The sequence below is a fragment of the Capsaspora owczarzaki genome (genome assembly GCF_000151315.2).
Source record: "Capsaspora owczarzaki ATCC 30864 unplaced genomic scaffold supercont2.4, whole genome shotgun sequence".
In the NCBI taxonomy this organism is placed as follows: domain Eukaryota; class Filasterea; order Ministeriida; family Capsasporidae; genus Capsaspora; species Capsaspora owczarzaki.
Window position 1 is genome coordinate 232,701 of NW_011887295.1, and position 18,081 is coordinate 250,781.

General features: G+C 56.9%; 2 protein-coding genes and 1 non-coding gene across 3 annotated transcripts; 2 read left to right on the forward strand and 1 right to left on the reverse strand.

Moving 5' to 3' along the window:
* The first annotated feature begins 35 nt into the window (after positions 1 to 35).
* CAOG_02879 (hypothetical protein) lies at positions 36 to 11,976 on the forward strand. The gene is made up of 7 exons (XM_004363661.2): positions 36 to 281; positions 461 to 708; positions 803 to 912; positions 1,013 to 9,163; positions 9,313 to 11,411; positions 11,501 to 11,591; positions 11,743 to 11,976. Exons 1-7 carry the CDS (start codon positions 46 to 48, stop codon positions 11,866 to 11,868), a joined length of 11,061 nt encoding a protein of 3,686 aa, XP_004363718.2. The 5' UTR covers positions 36 to 45; the 3' UTR covers positions 11,869 to 11,976.
* A 919-nt stretch (positions 11,977 to 12,895) lies between these two features.
* Positions 12,896 to 16,366, forward strand: CAOG_02880 (hypothetical protein; the record flags this gene model as incomplete). Its single annotated transcript, XM_004363662.2, has 2 exons — positions 12,896 to 13,421; positions 13,563 to 16,366. The coding sequence occupies 2 exons, from the start codon at positions 12,896 to 12,898 to the stop codon at positions 16,223 to 16,225; spliced, it is 3,189 nt and encodes a 1,062-aa protein (XP_004363719.2). The 3' UTR covers positions 16,226 to 16,366.
* A 557-nt stretch (positions 16,367 to 16,923) lies between these two features.
* Positions 16,924 to 17,039, reverse strand: CAOG_09451. The gene has a single exon (XR_889824.1). It is a non-coding gene; the product is annotated as a 5S ribosomal RNA (ribosomal RNA).
* Positions 17,040 to 18,081: the final 1,042 nt, after the last annotated feature.

The following is an 18,081-nucleotide window of genomic DNA, read 5'->3' on the forward strand; positions in this document are numbered from 1 at the left end:
GTGCTTCTGCCCATCTCCGCCTCTTCCTCAGACAAGCAGCATCCCATGGCAAGCAGTGGCCCTGCGGCTGGGCTTGCTGCGCTGGCGGCGACGTCCGCGGATCGCGCTGTGCGAGCGTACGAGCTGCTCGCCCCGAACGGCGCAACATACACGGACTCTGCGACGATCGTCTCCGCCGCAGTCACTGGCATTGCGCCGGGCGGAGGTCCTCGTGGTGCAACTGGCCCAAACCCAGCCGGAGCGAGCGTCGCCCGGTCGCAGTCCGACCAACGCAAACGCAGGTAAAGCCGCCAAACTTCCGAGAAAGAGATGGCTCAAGTGCTCAGACACCCGACCCCAATCTGCTTGGATCCATGTCGGAAATAGCATGGTTGAGTCGGAGGCGGGGTGTGTTTGTGCTTTCGTTTCAATGTTGATTTCTAACGACACTTTGTGATCTTGACGACTTCTGCTTGTTCAGTTCGGGTTTCTTTGAAGCAGCTCGAAATGTTGTCAAGTCGTCCAGCTCGGCATCGTCGTCGTCGTCGTCGTCGTCGTCGTCATCGTCATCGTCATCGGCAAGCACGACCCAGACTCAAGCTCAAGCATCCGCTAGTAGGACTCGCGCAGAACGGGCTGCTGCTTGCAAGACGCTCTGCGAACTCGCCATCGCGGCACCTCAGAAAGCTCCGAACGATTTCCCAAAGATTCTCGCAGTTGCTGTCGCAGGTATTGACATCTGTGGTTGATGTCATTTGTGCCAATACGGATGTTGCGTCTGTTTCTCACTGTTTACTGCACATTCGATGGCTGGCTGCTTCAGGTCTCATGCATGGTTTGAATGATGCGGAAACGGATGTGCGCACAGCCGCCGATGAAAGTTTGAATCGCATCATCAAGTCGGTGATGGACTTTCACCTTGCTCGCGTTCAGGTAGCTTTGTCTCTCTCCCCCCCCCCGCCTCTCCCCTCACAAACGTTCTCGCGTTTTCTGGTGCTCACTCTGATGAGCTCTCTTTCTGCATTTCGTATAGGTGGAAATCTTCAAGGAGGTCAAGAATTTCAACGCCCCATCTCGGTCACTACGCACCGCCCTCACAAAGTTTGCCGACCTCGCGCATCTCATCAAGCCCTCCAAGCACAAAATGTTTGTGACTTCGCTGTTGCCAGCGCTGACGCGTGTGATCCAGCGCAACGATGAGGCCGTTCAGGAAACGCTGGCCGCTTGCATTCAAAAGCTGCTGTTTGTGTTTGCGCCCCATCTCGCTCAGGCAGACATGTCGGCATTGGTAGAGCTGTTCATGTACAGCATTGGCGGCCCTTCCTCTGTCATTCGACGCACTGCAGCAATTTCGATCGCCTGTCTGTGTCGCAACGCCAAAAGCCCCGGCGCCCTCATTCACGACACCGTCAAGGCCCTGCTAGACTTTCCATTCAAACCTCGCGTTTCCGCCAACGCACCGGCTGTCGACGATGCGATTGGCTTGCCGAACCGAATTCTGGGACTCCTGCTCGGTTTGCGGTATGTGCTGACCGTGGCTGCCGACATTAATGTCGCTGCAGACGCGCTGCGTGGCGGCCTGGGCCCGCGGTTGACTGCGCTGATTCTCGCCTGCCTCGTGCACCCCAACCATAATATCGTCACGTCCACGCTGGAACTGTTGCAGACATTGCTTCGAATCACACCGCACGACATGTTTGGAGCCGTCTTTTTCGCTGCTGGGAGCAACCCGCTTGTGCCGCCGCCCACCGAATCAGCCAAGAGCGCCCCCGTGTCTGCGAGCGAGTCCTCCGCTGGCCCCACGACCACCACCGGTGAAGTTCGAGTTGTTGGACTGCCTGCCTTGCTGAAGATTGTCTGCCGAATTTGCTCCTTCCTCATTGGCGACCCGGCCACTCTCAAGCCCATCCGAATCTCTGTGCGCTCGCTGGCCCTGTCCGCTTTGGCCCAGGTGGTTCTTGTCGATCCGTCTGTGTTTTACACGCGGCTTTCTGTCCAAACATTGCCACTGCCGTTGCCCAAAGGCGCCGCCCCTGCACCTCCCGCATCGCCCGCTCCGGAGGCGGGTGCGTCCGAGCTGACCCACGACTGCTACGTGTACCAGGTGCTCTGCTATCTGACCCATAGCGACCCGTTGCTCCGCGGTCATGTGTGTCTCATCTTGGGCTCCTTTATCAGCTCGACGCTGCGCCAGGGCGGTTTTGTCATTGCTCATAGCTTTGGGCTCGTCACCCTTCCCACTCCGACACCGGAAAATGAGGAACGATATGCAGCCGATCCTGCATTGCGCGCGTCGCACCAACGCAAGTACCTCCTGCAGCAAGAACTCAAGCAGCAGCAACAAGAGCCGCAGCTCCAGCGAATGCTTGCATCTGGAGCGCACCATGCTGCGCTCGCGTCTCTCTTGCATGACACTTTTCCGCGGCCGACATTCCGCTCGTTGTGCGATTTGCTCGTCTTGTTGCTGAGCGACGCATCCTCGACCGTTCGCCGCCTCGCATGCAGCGCCATTGACCAATGTCTTCCGTCAATCCTGTCATGCTCGGCCGGCGTCATTGGCTTGGACATGCTGCACGCGGTCTGTGCTCTTCGGAACGATGCGTACTGGTTGGTCAAGGTGGACTTGATCTCGGTTCTCGCCAGCCTCGACTGGAAGGTTGTCGCATGCCTCGAGGACAAGATCAAAGACATGCACCACTTGTCCGAGACAACACCGGGCGCCAGGGCTGGCGAATCGGTGGCTGGTATCGACACCCAGGCCGACGGTAACAGCGTGGACACGCCATATTTGCTGGCCCTCGGTGTGCGCGCCAAGTATCCTGGCCTGCCAAACTACCAAGCTGACGCACTCGATGTTGTCGTCTCGCTGTTGGGAGACGATGATGGGCGCGTGCGCGATCACGCCGCGTCGCAGCTGGCACGGATGACCCCGCACCTCTTCTTCCGCGCTGACTGGCCAAACCAGACCCCTGTGGATGCCTTGATGCACACAGATGCTATTCGCTACGTCAGCTTGGTGTCGGTCGAAGATGTGAGTGCCGCCGAGCTCATGTCCTGGCCGCAGCTCTCATTCGCCTCCAACGCCCCGAGTAGCAGCGGGTCAAGCGGTGGCGGCGGCGCTGGTGCTGGTGGCGGTGGCGCAGCTGGAGGAGGCGCCAATAGCGGAGGCACGGGAGGAAGCGGTGCCACTGGCGTCAACTCTGGAGCCGCCTTCCCTTCCTCGTCGCCGTTTGCCAACCCATCTGTGCTTTCCTCCCTGTCGAGCGCACCGGCTGGCCATTTCCCTGCAGACCACACATACGCGGGAGCTCGTGCAAACTTGACCCGTGTGATGCGCATGTTGGTTGAGCGGCTCGTCGCAGCGCCTTCCCGGCACATGCTGACCGGTCTGTACGTTGCCTTCCGTTGCTTTGCAGCGCAGCACGGAAACGCGTCGTTGGCCGATTGGCTGTCTCTTGCGCCAGGTGTCGCTCGAGCCCCCGAGACCACTCGGTCAATCACTGACTGCATTGGCGACACTGTGCCGTTGGCCTTGGATCACCTCTCGACATCGTGGATTGGACTCGAGTTGTCTGCGCACGCTGACGTGCTGTACGTCATTGCGAATCTCATCCGCGATGCCGACATGGTTGCCATCGCACCCTTTTGGCAAGCCATCCTCGTGCACTCGCTGCGCATCATCAACATGGCTGCGCACGTCATCCGGGGCGTGCCTGCGTCTTCCTTCTCGGCCCCTGACTCGCTCAAGGTCAAGGAAAAAGAGCGCGACAAGGAGGAGAAGCGAGAGCGCAAAGACAAGGAAAAGCAAGCCAAGCGGAAGGAAAGCTTGCGCGAGACGGCCTTGCACCACTCGGCAACCGCAGTGTCAAACTCTGACGCGACTCAACCATCGTCTGCAGTTCCAAGCACGCCTCCTCGCGTTCCGTACGCTGTTGGCGGCACGGCCTCGCCTCATCACATCCCGACCCCAGATCTGGGCAACTCACCCATGCAGCCTGTCACTGGGGCCCATCGCCACGCCAATGTTCACTTGCAGAGTGCAGTGATGCAGTCGCGGTTTCAACAACAGATGGCCCAAGAGCAGGAAGCGCAAGGCTTGCCCGCCAGCGGTCCACCTAAGCTGCAACACGGGCAGCAAGCTCAACAGCATCAGCAGCAGCAGCATCAACAACAACAGCAACACCTACCGCAACAACAACAACAACATCAACAACAGTTCTTGTCGGGTGCTCTCGGCGACTTTGCACATGTTGATCAATGCCTGCGCTTGTACGAAACAATGTACAGCACCTTTGAGACGTCGCTGGTCACGCTGGACCTCAGCGCGCCGAACAAGTTTACGCAAATCACTTGCGCTGCCCTGGAAACGCTTGCCGTGTTGGTTCGCGTGGTGGGCCGCGACCACGCTGCCGCGTACGCGGAAGAAATCATTCAGTATCTCGAAACGGTCATCACCGTCGAGCCTGCCGCCGTGCTGCTCTGCGTCCACGAGCTGCTGTGGTGTCTCTTTGGCGCAGACACGGCCAAGGTGCGGCCCATTCCCTCTCTGTTTGTCGGCTCTGAATCTGCGCTCGTGGCGCAGCTGAATGAGCCAGCCACCGTCACACTCGACCCTAGGTCTGTGTTTTGCACCGTGTTTGAACTTCCAACCAAGGTTTTGAGCCAGTCGCTGGACGTTGCCCCTCCGCAGCGCCCAACGATCGCGTCCTCCACGCCCTCGGTGGCAGCCACGGCTGCCACTTCAACAACCAAGGTCCGAACGACCTCCAGAGTCAATCTGGTGCACGCAACGCACAATGCGGCGCTCGATGCTGCCACGTCTGCTGCGCCAACAGGAGCGGCCAAGCCTGCACCACACACTGGCAGGCCATTGTCAGCCATGCTCAACACGGCGGTGGCGGCCTCCACGGCGTCTCTGTCAGTGGGGTCGTCTCTCTCCCGACGCGGCTCGTCTGTCGGCGCTGATTCTGCACCAGCTTCCCCGAGCGTGAGTCGAAACTCGTCGTTCAATACCGGAACATCCAGCGCGTTGTCTTCGCACGGAGCTGGTGCGAGCATCTTTGACGGACCTCCGTCATTTTTGGCAAAAACCCACGCGACTGGATCGTCCAGCACGGTGGCAGCTGCCATGTCGCCCATTTCAGTCGCGCGAATTGCGCTTCCCGTCGCCGGCACTGCCATTCCCTTGACCTATGGCCAGCAGCTGCCCATCCGCCCGCCTGCCAAAGTTGAAAAGAGCGCCATTCAAGGGCTGGTCCGCTTGTTTGAGCCCCTTGTCCTGACCGCCATGAATCAGTACTGGAGCACAAGCTCCGTCCCGCTGCAGCAAAGCATCCTGTTCCTGCTTTGTCAATTGGTCGAACTCCGGGTCAATTACTCCCTTCTCGACAACGACAATGCGTTTATTCTGTTCATTCTGAAGCAGTTTGACCACATGTTGGCCGGCCGGTTGCGTGACGCCGAGTCTCTGCTGCCGTTCATTTTCCAATTCTTCCTGCTGCTGTCGCGCGACCAACCCTCTCTTCGCGACGTGATGGACATGAACAAGCTGATGACCCTTGTCGAGCGGAGCACGGCTTGTGATTTCCTCGACCTCGACCGCGCCCTGCTTGCAGTGCAGCCTCTCGTCCAAGAGCTCTTCTTGTCGCCAGGCGCTATTCGCTATGCGCACCAACAAGAGCAAGAGCGGCAACGAAATATGGCGCACACGGATGGCACGTCAGCCCCGTCCTCCTCCTCCTCCTCCTCCGTTGGTCAGCAGGGCCCCGCTCAGCAGCGTTCGAGAAAAGAGGCAGATTGGCTCGTCCATCGCGAAAGCCTGTTGCGACTGCTGCTTCGTCATGCAACCCGCACTCCGGCATTGCGCATGCTGACGCTGATTCTCCGCGCGCTGCGATCGTGCGACCTTGATCGCTACGCCCGTGTCTCCAAGTCCATCATGGAGACGCTCCTGCCACCGTTGGCTCAGGGCAAGCTTCAGCTCGGCAAGCAAGCGCACCTTGTCAACTTTTGCAACCTCATTGATACCATTTCGCCCACCGCGTTGAGGCCCGCGGCCTTGCTCCTGCGAGGGCTTTTCAATGTCGTGTCGCTGAGCAATCCGCTTTTGCAGCAGTCCTCAACGCCAGCCGCCTCGACAGAGTCGCCGATCGCAAGCACGCTTCCTGGCCATCTGGATGCAACGTCGTCCGCGACCGCCCCAGTCCATTCAGGGCATGGTGCGTCTGCTTCCCAGTCCGTTCTTACCTGGATTCCGCCAATTCTCGGCCTGCTGCGCGCCATATGTCGTGCAGTGAGCTCTTCGACCTTGCAGCCGTTCGCCCTCGAGCAACTGGATGTGACTCGCTACGCCAAATCCTTCTTGTCGTCGAGCCCCGAGACTGCCACAACGGAAGACGTGCTGGTTGTCATGGTTTTCGATGTGATTGGGCGCGTGGCTGGCCAGCTTGCGTCCGAATTGATTGTGTCTCGATCCTCATGCTGGCTGCTTGGCCAGTTGCTGCAGTACACGCTGTTCTTGCTCACAACGTCCGCGATTGCCCCGCAGCTCCAGCGCTCGCTGCGGCATCTCGACCCGCAGTGGGTCTACATGGTCCACGGATTGATCTGCAGGCAAGGGCGACATGAGCCGATCGTTGTGCTGCACTGGTTCCAGCTGATGGTTGTTTGTGGCTGGACCAACGCCGACGACCAGGGTGGCTTCTCGCTGGCCGCCTGGGAGTGGGTCTGCGGTACCGACGCCAATGCGGTGGCCGAGATTGTAAACGCCTCGGAGAGCGTACTCCATCGTGCAGCCTTCCGCTTCTGGTACTCGCGGATGGCCTCCGTCCTTCAAAGCCACCAGGTACTGCGAAATCACCAAGAGTCATCTGGCGCTGCTGCCGTTTGGCAGGCGTCAGCCACCCACAGTCACGAGCAGCAGCTCTCGGTCTCTCTGGTGCAGTCGCAGCTCGGCCAAATTGTGTCCTCGTCTGCTTGGTGTCGCGAGCTTGTGCGCTTTTCCGACATGCCCGAGGTCAAGGTCATCCTGGCTGCCGTCCGAGAAAGCGCGTGGCTCTCTGTCACTTTTGTCAAGTCGCTTGCAGACACCACTGGCTCGTTCTCTGAGGCTGTGATTGCAGCTGTCGGCGTGGCTCAGACGAATCACTCTGCGTGGAGCAAATCAAATCCGTTTGCCGAGCTGGCCGCAGCCGAGGCGGATGCCGTGGCCAAGGCTGCTGCCGATGCCAGCGCCGCAACAAAGCGCTGGCCGCTGCACATGACCTGCAGCCTCCGCGATCTGCGCATGTACATTGACTGTCTTTCGCAACTCAAGCCCAGCGTTGAGCTGGCAGTCTTTGTGATTGATCAACTGGCCGCTTCGCACCATCCCTACCTGCGCACTCGATGCGCGCGTCTCCTTGAAGAGGTTGTCAAGACAGTGCGCGCAACCCGTTCTGTTGGCGATGCAGACTATCTGCAGCTTGTTGGCCTGGTCCATGACAAACTGCTGCGTGCCATGCAGCGCTCGCAGATGGTGGCCACATCTTACGCGTCGGTTCAAGGCCAGTTGGCCTCAATGTCCGCGTCGGCAACTGCAAACGGCACCCCGCCCCAGGTCTCTCCGCTCCAACAGTCGCCCTCTTCTGATACTCGCGCCAGGAGCGTTTCGGTACTCACCGCGTCGACCATTCCAGTGGACTTGCCGCTGGCAATTTCCGATCTCGATCGTGACCAGTTTGCCGAGCTCGTCCGGTGCATTACCTCGCTTCCGCCCGCTGTGGGACCCAGCGACCGTGTCGTGCCAAACACGCTTCACCGTGTTGTCACCTTGCCGCTGGCCTCGCCTCGCACCGCTTGTCTGGCGCTGTCAGAGCTTGACTATGCCACGTTGCTTGCGCTCATGCAACACCCTCAGTTCCGCACCGAGCTGCTTGCCGAATGCATGCTGGTTGGAGCTGATTCCGTCATGAGTCGCTTTGCAGCGATGGACATGGGCTTTAACGAGTGGAGCGACTTGACGGCAACCGAAAATGCCTCGCAGCTCTTCCGTAGCGATCTGCTGCTTGCAGCGATGGACGCCACGTTGCTCTTGATTGATCGGGTCGTGCAAAAGCTGCTCGCCGATTCCGTCGAGTCCGACTCGCACGTGGCATCTGCTGTCGCTCTTGCGGAGAGCGAGACGCAGTGGTCGCATCTTGTCGACCTATGCCAAGCCGCCACCAACGTTGTGCAGCATGCCCTACCCGTGCTGACACCGTCCACGTTGCCCACTCCGCCCTTGCGGCCGCTGTCTCCGGCACAAGCTCAGTCGCTTGGCATATTTGGAACGATTGTTCTCGATGTGCTTGTGGAACGCTTGCGACGAGGGCTCGCCTCTCCTGGCCAGGCCACCATCCTTATCGAGTGTCACAGTACACTTTTGCGGCATCCCTCAGTGCTGGCCTTCCTTGCCTCGCATGAAGCGGCGCGTTGGGCTGCTGCTTCCATGGATGCCGCCTATCTCTTGTACCACGCCTTGCTGCGGCAGGAGCGTGTCCCATCGCGAACCCATCCGCTCCTAATTGCCTCCGCGCCGCCGTCCATCGCAAAAGTGTCGACGTTCACCCCGCCCTCGAGCTCTGTGTCAGCAACCGCACCCGAGGGTCTGTTGAGCGCGCCGAACGAAGTCAACGCAACGCCCTCACCCACCTACCCAGTGCCGCTTTCCAGTGCCACATCCTCGTCGAACTTTATCGCAAACCAGCCATTGCAGCGGATGGCCCAACTCGTGTCGCTTTTGAGCAGCGCCTTGGAAATTCCACCCGTGATTCGCCACGGCAACGGCATTCCTGAATTGCACAAGCGTGTCTTGCAGCCAGTGTTTGTGCTGCAGTCCTTCCGCGAGCTTGTGATGCGTTTGGCTCGCGTCGACTTGCCCATGATCCACGCGCAGTGCCTGGCCCTCACCCAGCGGCGACCGATGGATGGCGGCGATGGCGACGATGACGACGACATGTACAGCATTATGGATGGTGGCGTCGCCATTCCCCGAACCATTCTTGACACGGAGTTTTTGGAAGACTTTGACGTCCTGTTTAGCTTCTTGGAGCGTGTGGCCGCCTTGGGCTGGACGTCCCAGCGGCAGTATGAAGAGGCGTGGGCGTCCCTGCTCAGTGTGCTGGGCTCCAGTCTACCGGACGAAGAGATGAGCGCTGAGGCTGAGGTACTGCTGCGGGGGCGGATGGCGGGGGTTCGTGGGGTTTGCGGGAAAGGCTGTTCATTGCTGATAGCGAATATCTCAGAAAAATTGTTTGTTTGACATTTGCTCACTCATCACCAACCCGGATTTCTTGTTTCCTTTGATTCCAACAGAGAGAAGGCGTCTTCACGACGTGTGTCGCCATTCGCGGCTTGACAACCATTCTGCTGCAAACTGCAACTCAGCCAACGCCGGGAGATCCTTTGGGTGTTGTCAAGCACATTCGCCGTGATCGCAACATGCCGTGGCTCCGCACCAAGGCTGGACGGAAGCTCCTTTTGGCGCGCAACTTGATGGACAGCGACGCTCAGTGGCATCCGCTGCGCGAGAGTGCCACCTCTGTGCCCTTCCCAGTCAAGCCTCTGGCCGTGCTGGTCGACATGAATGCATCTGCCTTCCATAGCAATACGGAGCGTGTTCCAGGTGGCTTTGGCTCTGGTGCGTTAGGACTGTACTCGGGCCAGATTGCTGCGAGCGTGCTTCGCGCCCGCTTCCACCGGACTGCTTCGTCTGCAGCCGCTGCTGTCGCAGGTGTCGGTCAGCACCCCAGTGGACCTGACGGAGTGCGAAGCGGCTATGTTGCGGGTAGCAGCGTGGCGTACGCAGTGGACGCGCAGATGACCTGGCCCGTTCCGGCGTGGCGTCCGTCCGAGTTTAACATTGACGCAGCGCGCGCCGGTGACAAGCCCATTGATTTGTCATCGTACATGCGGATTATTCTGGAATTGTTCGGACACCGCATGCGGGGCGGTCCTGGTCGCTCGCTGCTTGTACTTAGCGAGGTGGTCAAGGCTGTTTTGCTCCTCAGCGACCTGTTCACGACGCGAAGCCAGTGGGAGTGGATGCTCAACACGTTTGTCGAGTTTCACCAGTTGCATCCCGCTGAAGATGTCATTGTCTTGCAGCACGTGGTGGTTGGTATTTGCAAAGCGTTGGCAGTCTTGCGCGTGCCTTGGCTGCCTTCAGCAACCGTTCCACTGTCGTCTGCTGCCGGCGGTGCCAGCGGAGTGAGCAGTACCCCTGGTGGATCTTCAACCTTGTTGAACGTGCCTGGCGCGCAGAGCTCGTCGGGACTATCACGTTCTGCCAGCAGCGTGTCGACCCGCAGCATCAGCAGCGCGGCCACTGATGCCTCGTTGCTTTCGCGCACGCCTTCGTTGGCATCCAATCACAGTGCTGGTTCTGGTCGCTCCGTCTCAGCCGGCAACTACACGCCTCAGCAGCAGCAGCAGCAGCAGCAAGATTTGGCCCACATTCATCTCGACACCGTTGTGCGCATCGTTACGGATGCACTCGCATCATCCCACGTTTGCATGCATATGGCAGCGCTGAACGGCGTGCTCTACTTGCTCGAGGCCCGTGTGCGTCCGATTGTCGTCGCCCTCATCCCCATCCTGTTTGAATACTTGCTGAGTGCGCTTGCACGCTCGATCGTTCCGCGCCACCAGCTGCTCATCATCTCGTGCATTGTCGCAATGAACGAGCAGGCGTCCAAAGAGTGCGAGGACAATGATTTCGTGACGCACAGTGTCACGGCGTTGCTCACCATTGCGATTGACGACGCGCACAAGTCAGACGTGGTCTTTGCTGCGGCCGTGAATGGCCTTGAGCGTCTGTTTGTCTCGTACAAGCTGGGTGTCAAGGTGCGTGAGACGATTGCAACGCTCTGCGCGGACAAGTCCAACAGCAGCATGTTTTCGCGAGCCCAGCATGCGCTATTTGCAACACTGGCGGCCATGTATGTCGGAACCGACAAGAGCAGCACTGTCATTGGTGACTATGGGTCTGACAGCAACGACCGAGCCCCCGAGGTCGAGGTCTCGGAACCCGAGGAAGAACAGCTGCCCTCCATTCAGGTCATGGAGCGTGTGTCTGGATTCCTCTCAAAGATTCGCAAGGGCTTCCGTCACGAAGCGCGCGTCGTGTCGCGTGTTGTGCCCGTCCTGCTGATTGACTTTTTGCCAACCCAGCAAATCATCTCCACGGTCATGGGCGAGTTCCTCAGCAACCAGCAAGCCCATCCCGAGCTCCTTGCGGGCATTGTCTTTTCAGTGTTTTACCAGCTGCAGCTGCGGCGCCAGTACGACAGTGTCAAGAACTGGGTGCTTCTGTCGCTGCACAGCTTTACGCAAAAGGAGCCCCAGTCCCGCGCCCTCTGGAGCCTGACCTGTCTGTTTATCAGCGTTTCTCAGAACAAGTGGATTCGTGCGCTGTACGGGAATTGGGATGGGTTTTTTTCTTTGTGTGTGCGGAATGTCTTCGTGTTTGTTTACTTTTTGCTTTGGTTGTTTGATCACACAGGTACCCGCTCGTTGTGAGTCGACCGGGCTTGGTAGACCACGATGATTTGCGCTTCTTTTACTCTGCCGCCCTGGACTTTTATCTTCATCAGGTGAGTCTTGTCGTCTCGGTGTCTGTCTGCGTTGTTTGTTGAAGACTTTGTTTTTTTGACAAATGTGGCGGCTCACAAGCACTGCGTTCTTGCTTTGTTCGTCCCCGCTGTACCCTCCTCCTCCTCCTCCTCCTCCTCCTCCTCTTCTCAGGATCTCATTCCTTCCGAAAAGGCCCGATTCATGTCCGTGTTTGCGTCGTTCAAGGGCTCCTCGCCCTACGAGCATCTCGTTCAGCTTTGCCAGCAGCAAGAGGCCTCTCCTTCCCCCGCGCTATAAAACAGCAACACGCGTCGCCGATCTCGTTGCTTTTGGTTTGTTTTTTCTCATCCCTTTTTGTTTGCTTTGTATGTTGTCATTCTGTTTTTGAAACAAAAAAGTTCGTCATTCATTTTTTAGCTTTCTTTTTAAGCTTTTTTTTTTTTTTTTTTTTTTTTTTTTTGAAGCGGCTTCTTGGATTTTTTTCCCATTCTCTCAATCTCGCGCAAATCTCGCGCAAATCTCCACAACTCGGACATCACAACCATCACACACACTCTCTCTATAATACATCTCCATCTATTACGCAATGGGCGACGACGGCGCTGGCGATGGCGATGGCGATGGGATGGACGCCTTCCATGCGACTGACGTCGATGGCAGCGATGCCGTGTCGAACGCCGAACTCGTCCGCCGTCGGGCTCGAGCTGCGGCCACCCGCGATGGCAATGATAGTGATAGCGACAGTGACGATAGTGATGATGATAATGATGATGGCAACAGCGGCGGCGGCGGCGGCGGCGGGGGGCTCAAGGACTTGACACCGTTGCAGCAGCAGCAGCCACACCCGCCATCCCTCCGCCAGCCCCATCCACATCAGCCACTTTACCACCAGCAGCAGCAGTCACTCCAGAGCCAGCCATCGCATCAGCAGGCACACCGTGGGCTGCAGCACCAGCAGCACCTGTCGCACTCGCTGCATCGCCTGAACGCAGTCCAATCGACCGACTCCTCCTCTGGCTCTGGCGCAGCGAGCCCGGCGTTCTTCACCACTGCTGCAGGCGGCTCGCCAACGCAACAACAGCAGCAACTGGTGCGACGACTCTCGCAATTGTCGCAAGTCGCCGTCGAGCCACTGTCGTCCATGGTATCGTCGTCGCAGCCAATGACGCAGACGCTGCCGCCCTTCACACTCAACCTCAGCCACCACAGCTCGCCCGTGCTTCAGCCTCAGCCGAGCATTGCAGTGCCAGTGCCACCACTCGGAGACCCTGCTGCTGCTACTGCTACTACTGCTGCTCTTCCTCCGCCCGCACTTGCGACAACGATGGCTGCTGCTTCGGCAATACCGCCGACAACGACCGCAGCGCTCGTCCACGCACAGCAGTCCGTCCAGGTCCAGGAATCCAGTCCACGAGCAACGATAGGACATGTCTTTACGCACATTGTTGCGCGAGATGACTCGTCGGACGACGACGACGACGGCGAGGATCCATTCCAACTTGGGCTGCCAACGAGGACGAACGAACAGAACAAGAACAAGAACAAGAACAACAACATGTCGCGACCAGTGCGCACGCTGCAGACTGCTGCAAGCGCCTCTGGTTTAGAACCAACAACCGCAGCTGAGGCTCATCGCATGAATGCAGCTGCATCAACAGCTACAGCCACAGCTGCTGGTGCGTCGGAGCCTCTGCGGGTCCCTCAGAGCGTCGACACTGTCGTTTCAGGTGCGGAGGATGACGACGCTCAGTCGCTGATTGGGAAGGAAATCAAGCCACGCCCAAGAAGCATCTTCCTCAAGAACATTGCCGCGCATAGCACGTCGCATGTCGACATGCCACCGCCGCCAAGTGCAACGTCTCAAGGGGGCGGCGGGTTTTTCAGCTCTCTGCGCACCCCAAAGCCAGGCGTGTCGTCGATGGACGGGGGAACCAACCAGTCCAGCCCGGGATTTTTGAGCTCACTCTTTCGAAAGTCCGTCGCCCAGCAAGACGAGGTTGTCGCCCCAAAGCTCGATGGCGAGAGTCGGAGCGTCACGTTTGCCGCTGCCCCGACGCAGATGAACACGATTCTAGAAGAGGCTGGCAATGCGACTGAAGCGGCCGCCGCTGCTGCTGCTGCTGCTGCTGCTGCTGCCTCGACGACCACCATCACACCTTCCGAGTCTTTCGTCTCGTTGACTTCAGTCGAATCCGCTGCGTCTGGCCAGAATGAGGCCACTCTGAAATCTACTTTGGATGCAATTGCACAGGATGTGCAAGTCCCTCCGCCAACAGAATTTGACTGGGAAACGGACATGTCCGGCTCTGCCCCTACCAAGAGAAATCGTGGACGCTGCACGCTTCCGCCCTGGGGTTTCCGTGTCTTGTTTTGGATTGCGCTGGCAATCGTTCTTATCATTCCGGGCGTCGTTTGCTACGAGTACTTCCCATCCGCCTCCGTCGCGGGCGCAAAAGTGTACGCCTGGGTGCTGTTCTTTGCGATTGTCGCCGTCACCTATCTTGGGTCGTTGCTGCTCCTGACTGGCGTGTCCGCGGTGGTGGAGCACATTTTCCTCTTGCGCTCCAATTTTCTCTACTTTTACAATGCCATCATCTTCCCAGTCCACATGTTCTTGTGGTCCACCATCGTGCTCATTGCCTGGGAAACCCTCTTCCGCTCGTCCTGGGCGAGCAATTATGGAACCGATTTCGATCGTGACAAGCTGTGGTTTGTCACACGCATTCTCGTTGCGTTCATGGTGTCGGCGGTTGCGTTTTGTCTCAAGGTCATTCTGATCAAGCGACTGGCCTTCCACTTCCACAAGGAGGCCTATTTTGAGCGTATTCAGGATGCGCTCTTCTCCGAGTATGCGCTTCAAGCCTTGAGCGAGAAGGAAAAATACGCCAAGCCCATCAGCGAGGAGGAGACACACTCACCTGCACCATTCACGCGAGAGCCCTCCACTCTCACACTGAACAATGGTGACGACGATTGGCAAAGCGGACCTCGCATTTCGCTGAAAGGCTGGCGAACCCCAGGCAGCCGCGGGACGAGCGCGCTTTCGCTGTTTCGACGGCATACTGCAAAGAATGTCCACCAAACGTTGCCGTCCGAGGACCGAATTGGACTCGTCGACCCTGCTGGGACGGCAGCATGCGCGGAACCCGACGAGGCGGAAGCTCAACACCACGCCAAGGCAAATCCGTCGGGCTCGCCTGTCGATAATGGAGATGCAGAGCACATCATGATGCCCACCATCAAGCCTGCCCCACCACCACCGCCACCTGCCAGTCAAGTCACGAGCAATGGAGCTGCTCCAACCGACTGCGATCATTCATCGACGCTCATCAAGTCGAGCAGCTCGAGCTCCAACATGCCTGCCTCGCCATCCGTCACCAAGGTGCGACAAGACAGCATTGCAGGCCGCCTGACCTCGATGAAGCCCAAGCAAGTCAACACGCACGTGCTGGACAAGTTGGTGCGCTTCGTGCGCAAGAACAAGATTCAACTGACTCCAATCCACGAACGCATCGGCAACTCGTCTGAAATCAAGTCAAGCAACGAAGCCCGCCGTTTGGCCAAGGCGCTCTTCAACCACGTAAAGTCTCCCGAGCTCGACTACCTCACGTTGGATGATTTCCAGTGCATTTTGAAGCCGGACATGGCAGTGCGCGCCTTCAAGCTGTTCGATCACGACATGGACGGCAAAATCACCAAAGCAGAAGCCAAAGAGACAGTCTTGAACATTTACAAGGAGCGCAAGGCTCTGGCTGCCGGTCTGTCCGACGCCAAGACGGCCGTGCGCAAGCTCGATAACGTCTTTACGGTGCTGCTGTGCTTTATTCTCTTGTTTGTGTGGCTCGCCATCCTCGGCGTCGACGTCACCAACTTTTTCCTGACGCTGTCCACCTTCTTGCTCGCCTTCACCTTTGTGTTTGGAAACTCTGTCAAGGAGCTGTACGAGTCGGTGGTCTTTTTGTTTGTCAACCATCCGTTCGACGTTCAAGACCGCGTCTTTTTCAACAATGAGAATTGCTTTGTGACGGAAATCCACCTGATGAACACTGTCTTTACGCGCTGGGACGGAATGGTGATTTCCTATCCCAACGCCGTGTTGAACAAGCTGCCGATTCAAAATGCTCGTCGGTCGACCGACATGCTCGAGGTAATTGACCTGCAAATCCACGTCTCGACCCCGGCCGCCAAGATTGAGGAGATGCAAACGCGCTTTGCCACCTATCTGCGCGAAACTGCTGCAGACTGGTATGCGCTGCCCGTCATCTTTTCCGTCGTTGAGCTCGAAAACACCAATCGTCTCAAGCTGTCTCTTGGTGGCAAGACACGCTTCTCGTGGCAAGACGGTGGCGCCCGTGCCAAACGAAAGACGGATCTGATCATGTTCATGAAACGCGTTTGCGAGGAGCTTGACATTCACTACTATCAGCCCGAAAGTCTGCTACATGCGCGAGTTCACTCCCAGGCACCGATGTCACAGCAACCCTCGTTTGAGCAATGGCAGCAGTACCAGCAGTTCCTCCAATGGCAGCAGTTCCAGCAGCAACAGCAACAGCAACAGCAACAGCCGGTGGGCCCGCAGCCACCCATGGGAATGGCGCCTTTCGCCTCAGCCGGAGGTCAGCAATTTGACTTTGCTCCCGAACCCAAGTGGTGAAAAAAAATGGACAGCAATTCCAGAGGCTTTTGTTTGTTTGTTTGTTTGTTGCATGTTGGGTGGCTTTTTTTGAGTATTCTATTGGTTGGTTTTATTCCAATACTGTACTACGTAGAATCTATATCTCTCATCTTGACCCAAAATCTCGTTCAACGTATCCGACATAAAGCGAATCGCATCGCACCAGCGATTCCAACCAAAAAAGAAAAAGAAAGAAAACAAAAGGACTGCTTAAAAAAAAAAAAACTCTAGACGGGGTCGGTTTGTATCCATATTCGCATTAGTATTCATTATTAGCAACATCCAAATTATTGCTGCTGATCACAACGATGCGAAATTCGAGTTTTTGGGTGCAGTTTCTGTTTTGGATGATGGGTTGGCGGACTTCATCTTCGATTTGCCCTGTCACCAGTCTCGAGCATAGTTCAGTAGTAGAATTTTCCGTTTGGGTCGGAAGGGTCGTGGGTTCAATCCCCACTGCTCCCCTAATTTTTTGCCGATTTTTCTTTCGTGTTTTTTTTTAAGTTTGTTTTTTTGTTTTTTTGAGGGTTTTTTTTTTTCATTGATCATCTGTTCAGCACGGACAAAACAACCATAACAAAAAAAAACCATCGCCAATTCGAAAATCAATGAAGAGATCAAAGGTGAAAGGGGAAAAAGAAAACCACGAAAGTGGTTTGCGAGCAGAAGCAAAAAAAGAGTTACAACAAGCAGTATTCCCGCGTGGTCTCCCACCGCAGTACTAACTACTCTCATGGTGGTTTAACTTCGCAGAGCGGAACGGGATGCGGTGCATTCCACCAGATATGGCCGTAACTGAAATACGGCAGTTGGGTGTTTGATTCATATGTGAACGTGTTGTTCTGAGAGCAGTTGACTGTGTGTGTCTATCGGTCGGTCACTGCGTCCGCGCTTCGCGTATCCGCCGAAGGGTTCGGTTTTTGATTGAAATTGTACTGTACTGCGATGACAAGCACAACCATTGATGCACAATGAGCATGCCCAAATGCGAAATCGAACTAGAACCGCCAGATTCCGTAGTTGTCTTCAAACACGAACACGCCCGATTTCCAGCGATACAAAGCAACTACAGCGATGAGATCGGGGTTGAGTTGCTCAAACGAAATTTGAAGTTGGACATGAATTTGGATTGGGCTTTGGATGTCGCTTTGAAGGACGCAGGCTCCTCCGGTAACGTTGGATGAGAAACCAAAGAACAGCGGAACGTTAGTAAATTCACGCGAGCTCAAAAGGAACGCATTTCGGTGGTTGAGAGACAACCGATACAACAATCGAGACTCGTCCGTCACATCACGAAGGCACAAGGAACGAGATTTCGTGGACGTCGCGAGCCGTCTCAGCCAGTCAAACACACGCTCTTGGTTCACACGCTCCTGGTTCACACGCTGGCTCAAACGTGCGTGGTTCGTCAATGCTGAAAACAAACAATCGAGTCAGCGAAATGAAACAAAGCAAACAAAAAAACAAGGATCGCTGTCGCAATCAATCGAGGAATACTGACCCGAATGCGCTTCAGTCAGCTCATCTCCATCATCTGTACTCATTCTCTCTAGAGCGCGACTTGGCAGGCTAATTTTGTAAAGCGTTGATCTCCGCAGCAGAGGCGAATTGTTGTGGAGTGGCGGGCGGCGGAACGATGAGCGAAAAAGCCGAGATCGGCTGCACGTTCGTCGTGTCAATTGGGGTTGGGTTCGGAAGCGGTGGCTGGTTTGGGTGTTTACGAATAACCGCAAAAGCTTCCGCAAAAGCTTTTGTTTGGTCTTCAGAAGAGAGCAGCCCTTGAAGCGAGAGGCAGAGGCTGATGAGCAGGGATGAGCCGATGGCGATAAGAATGT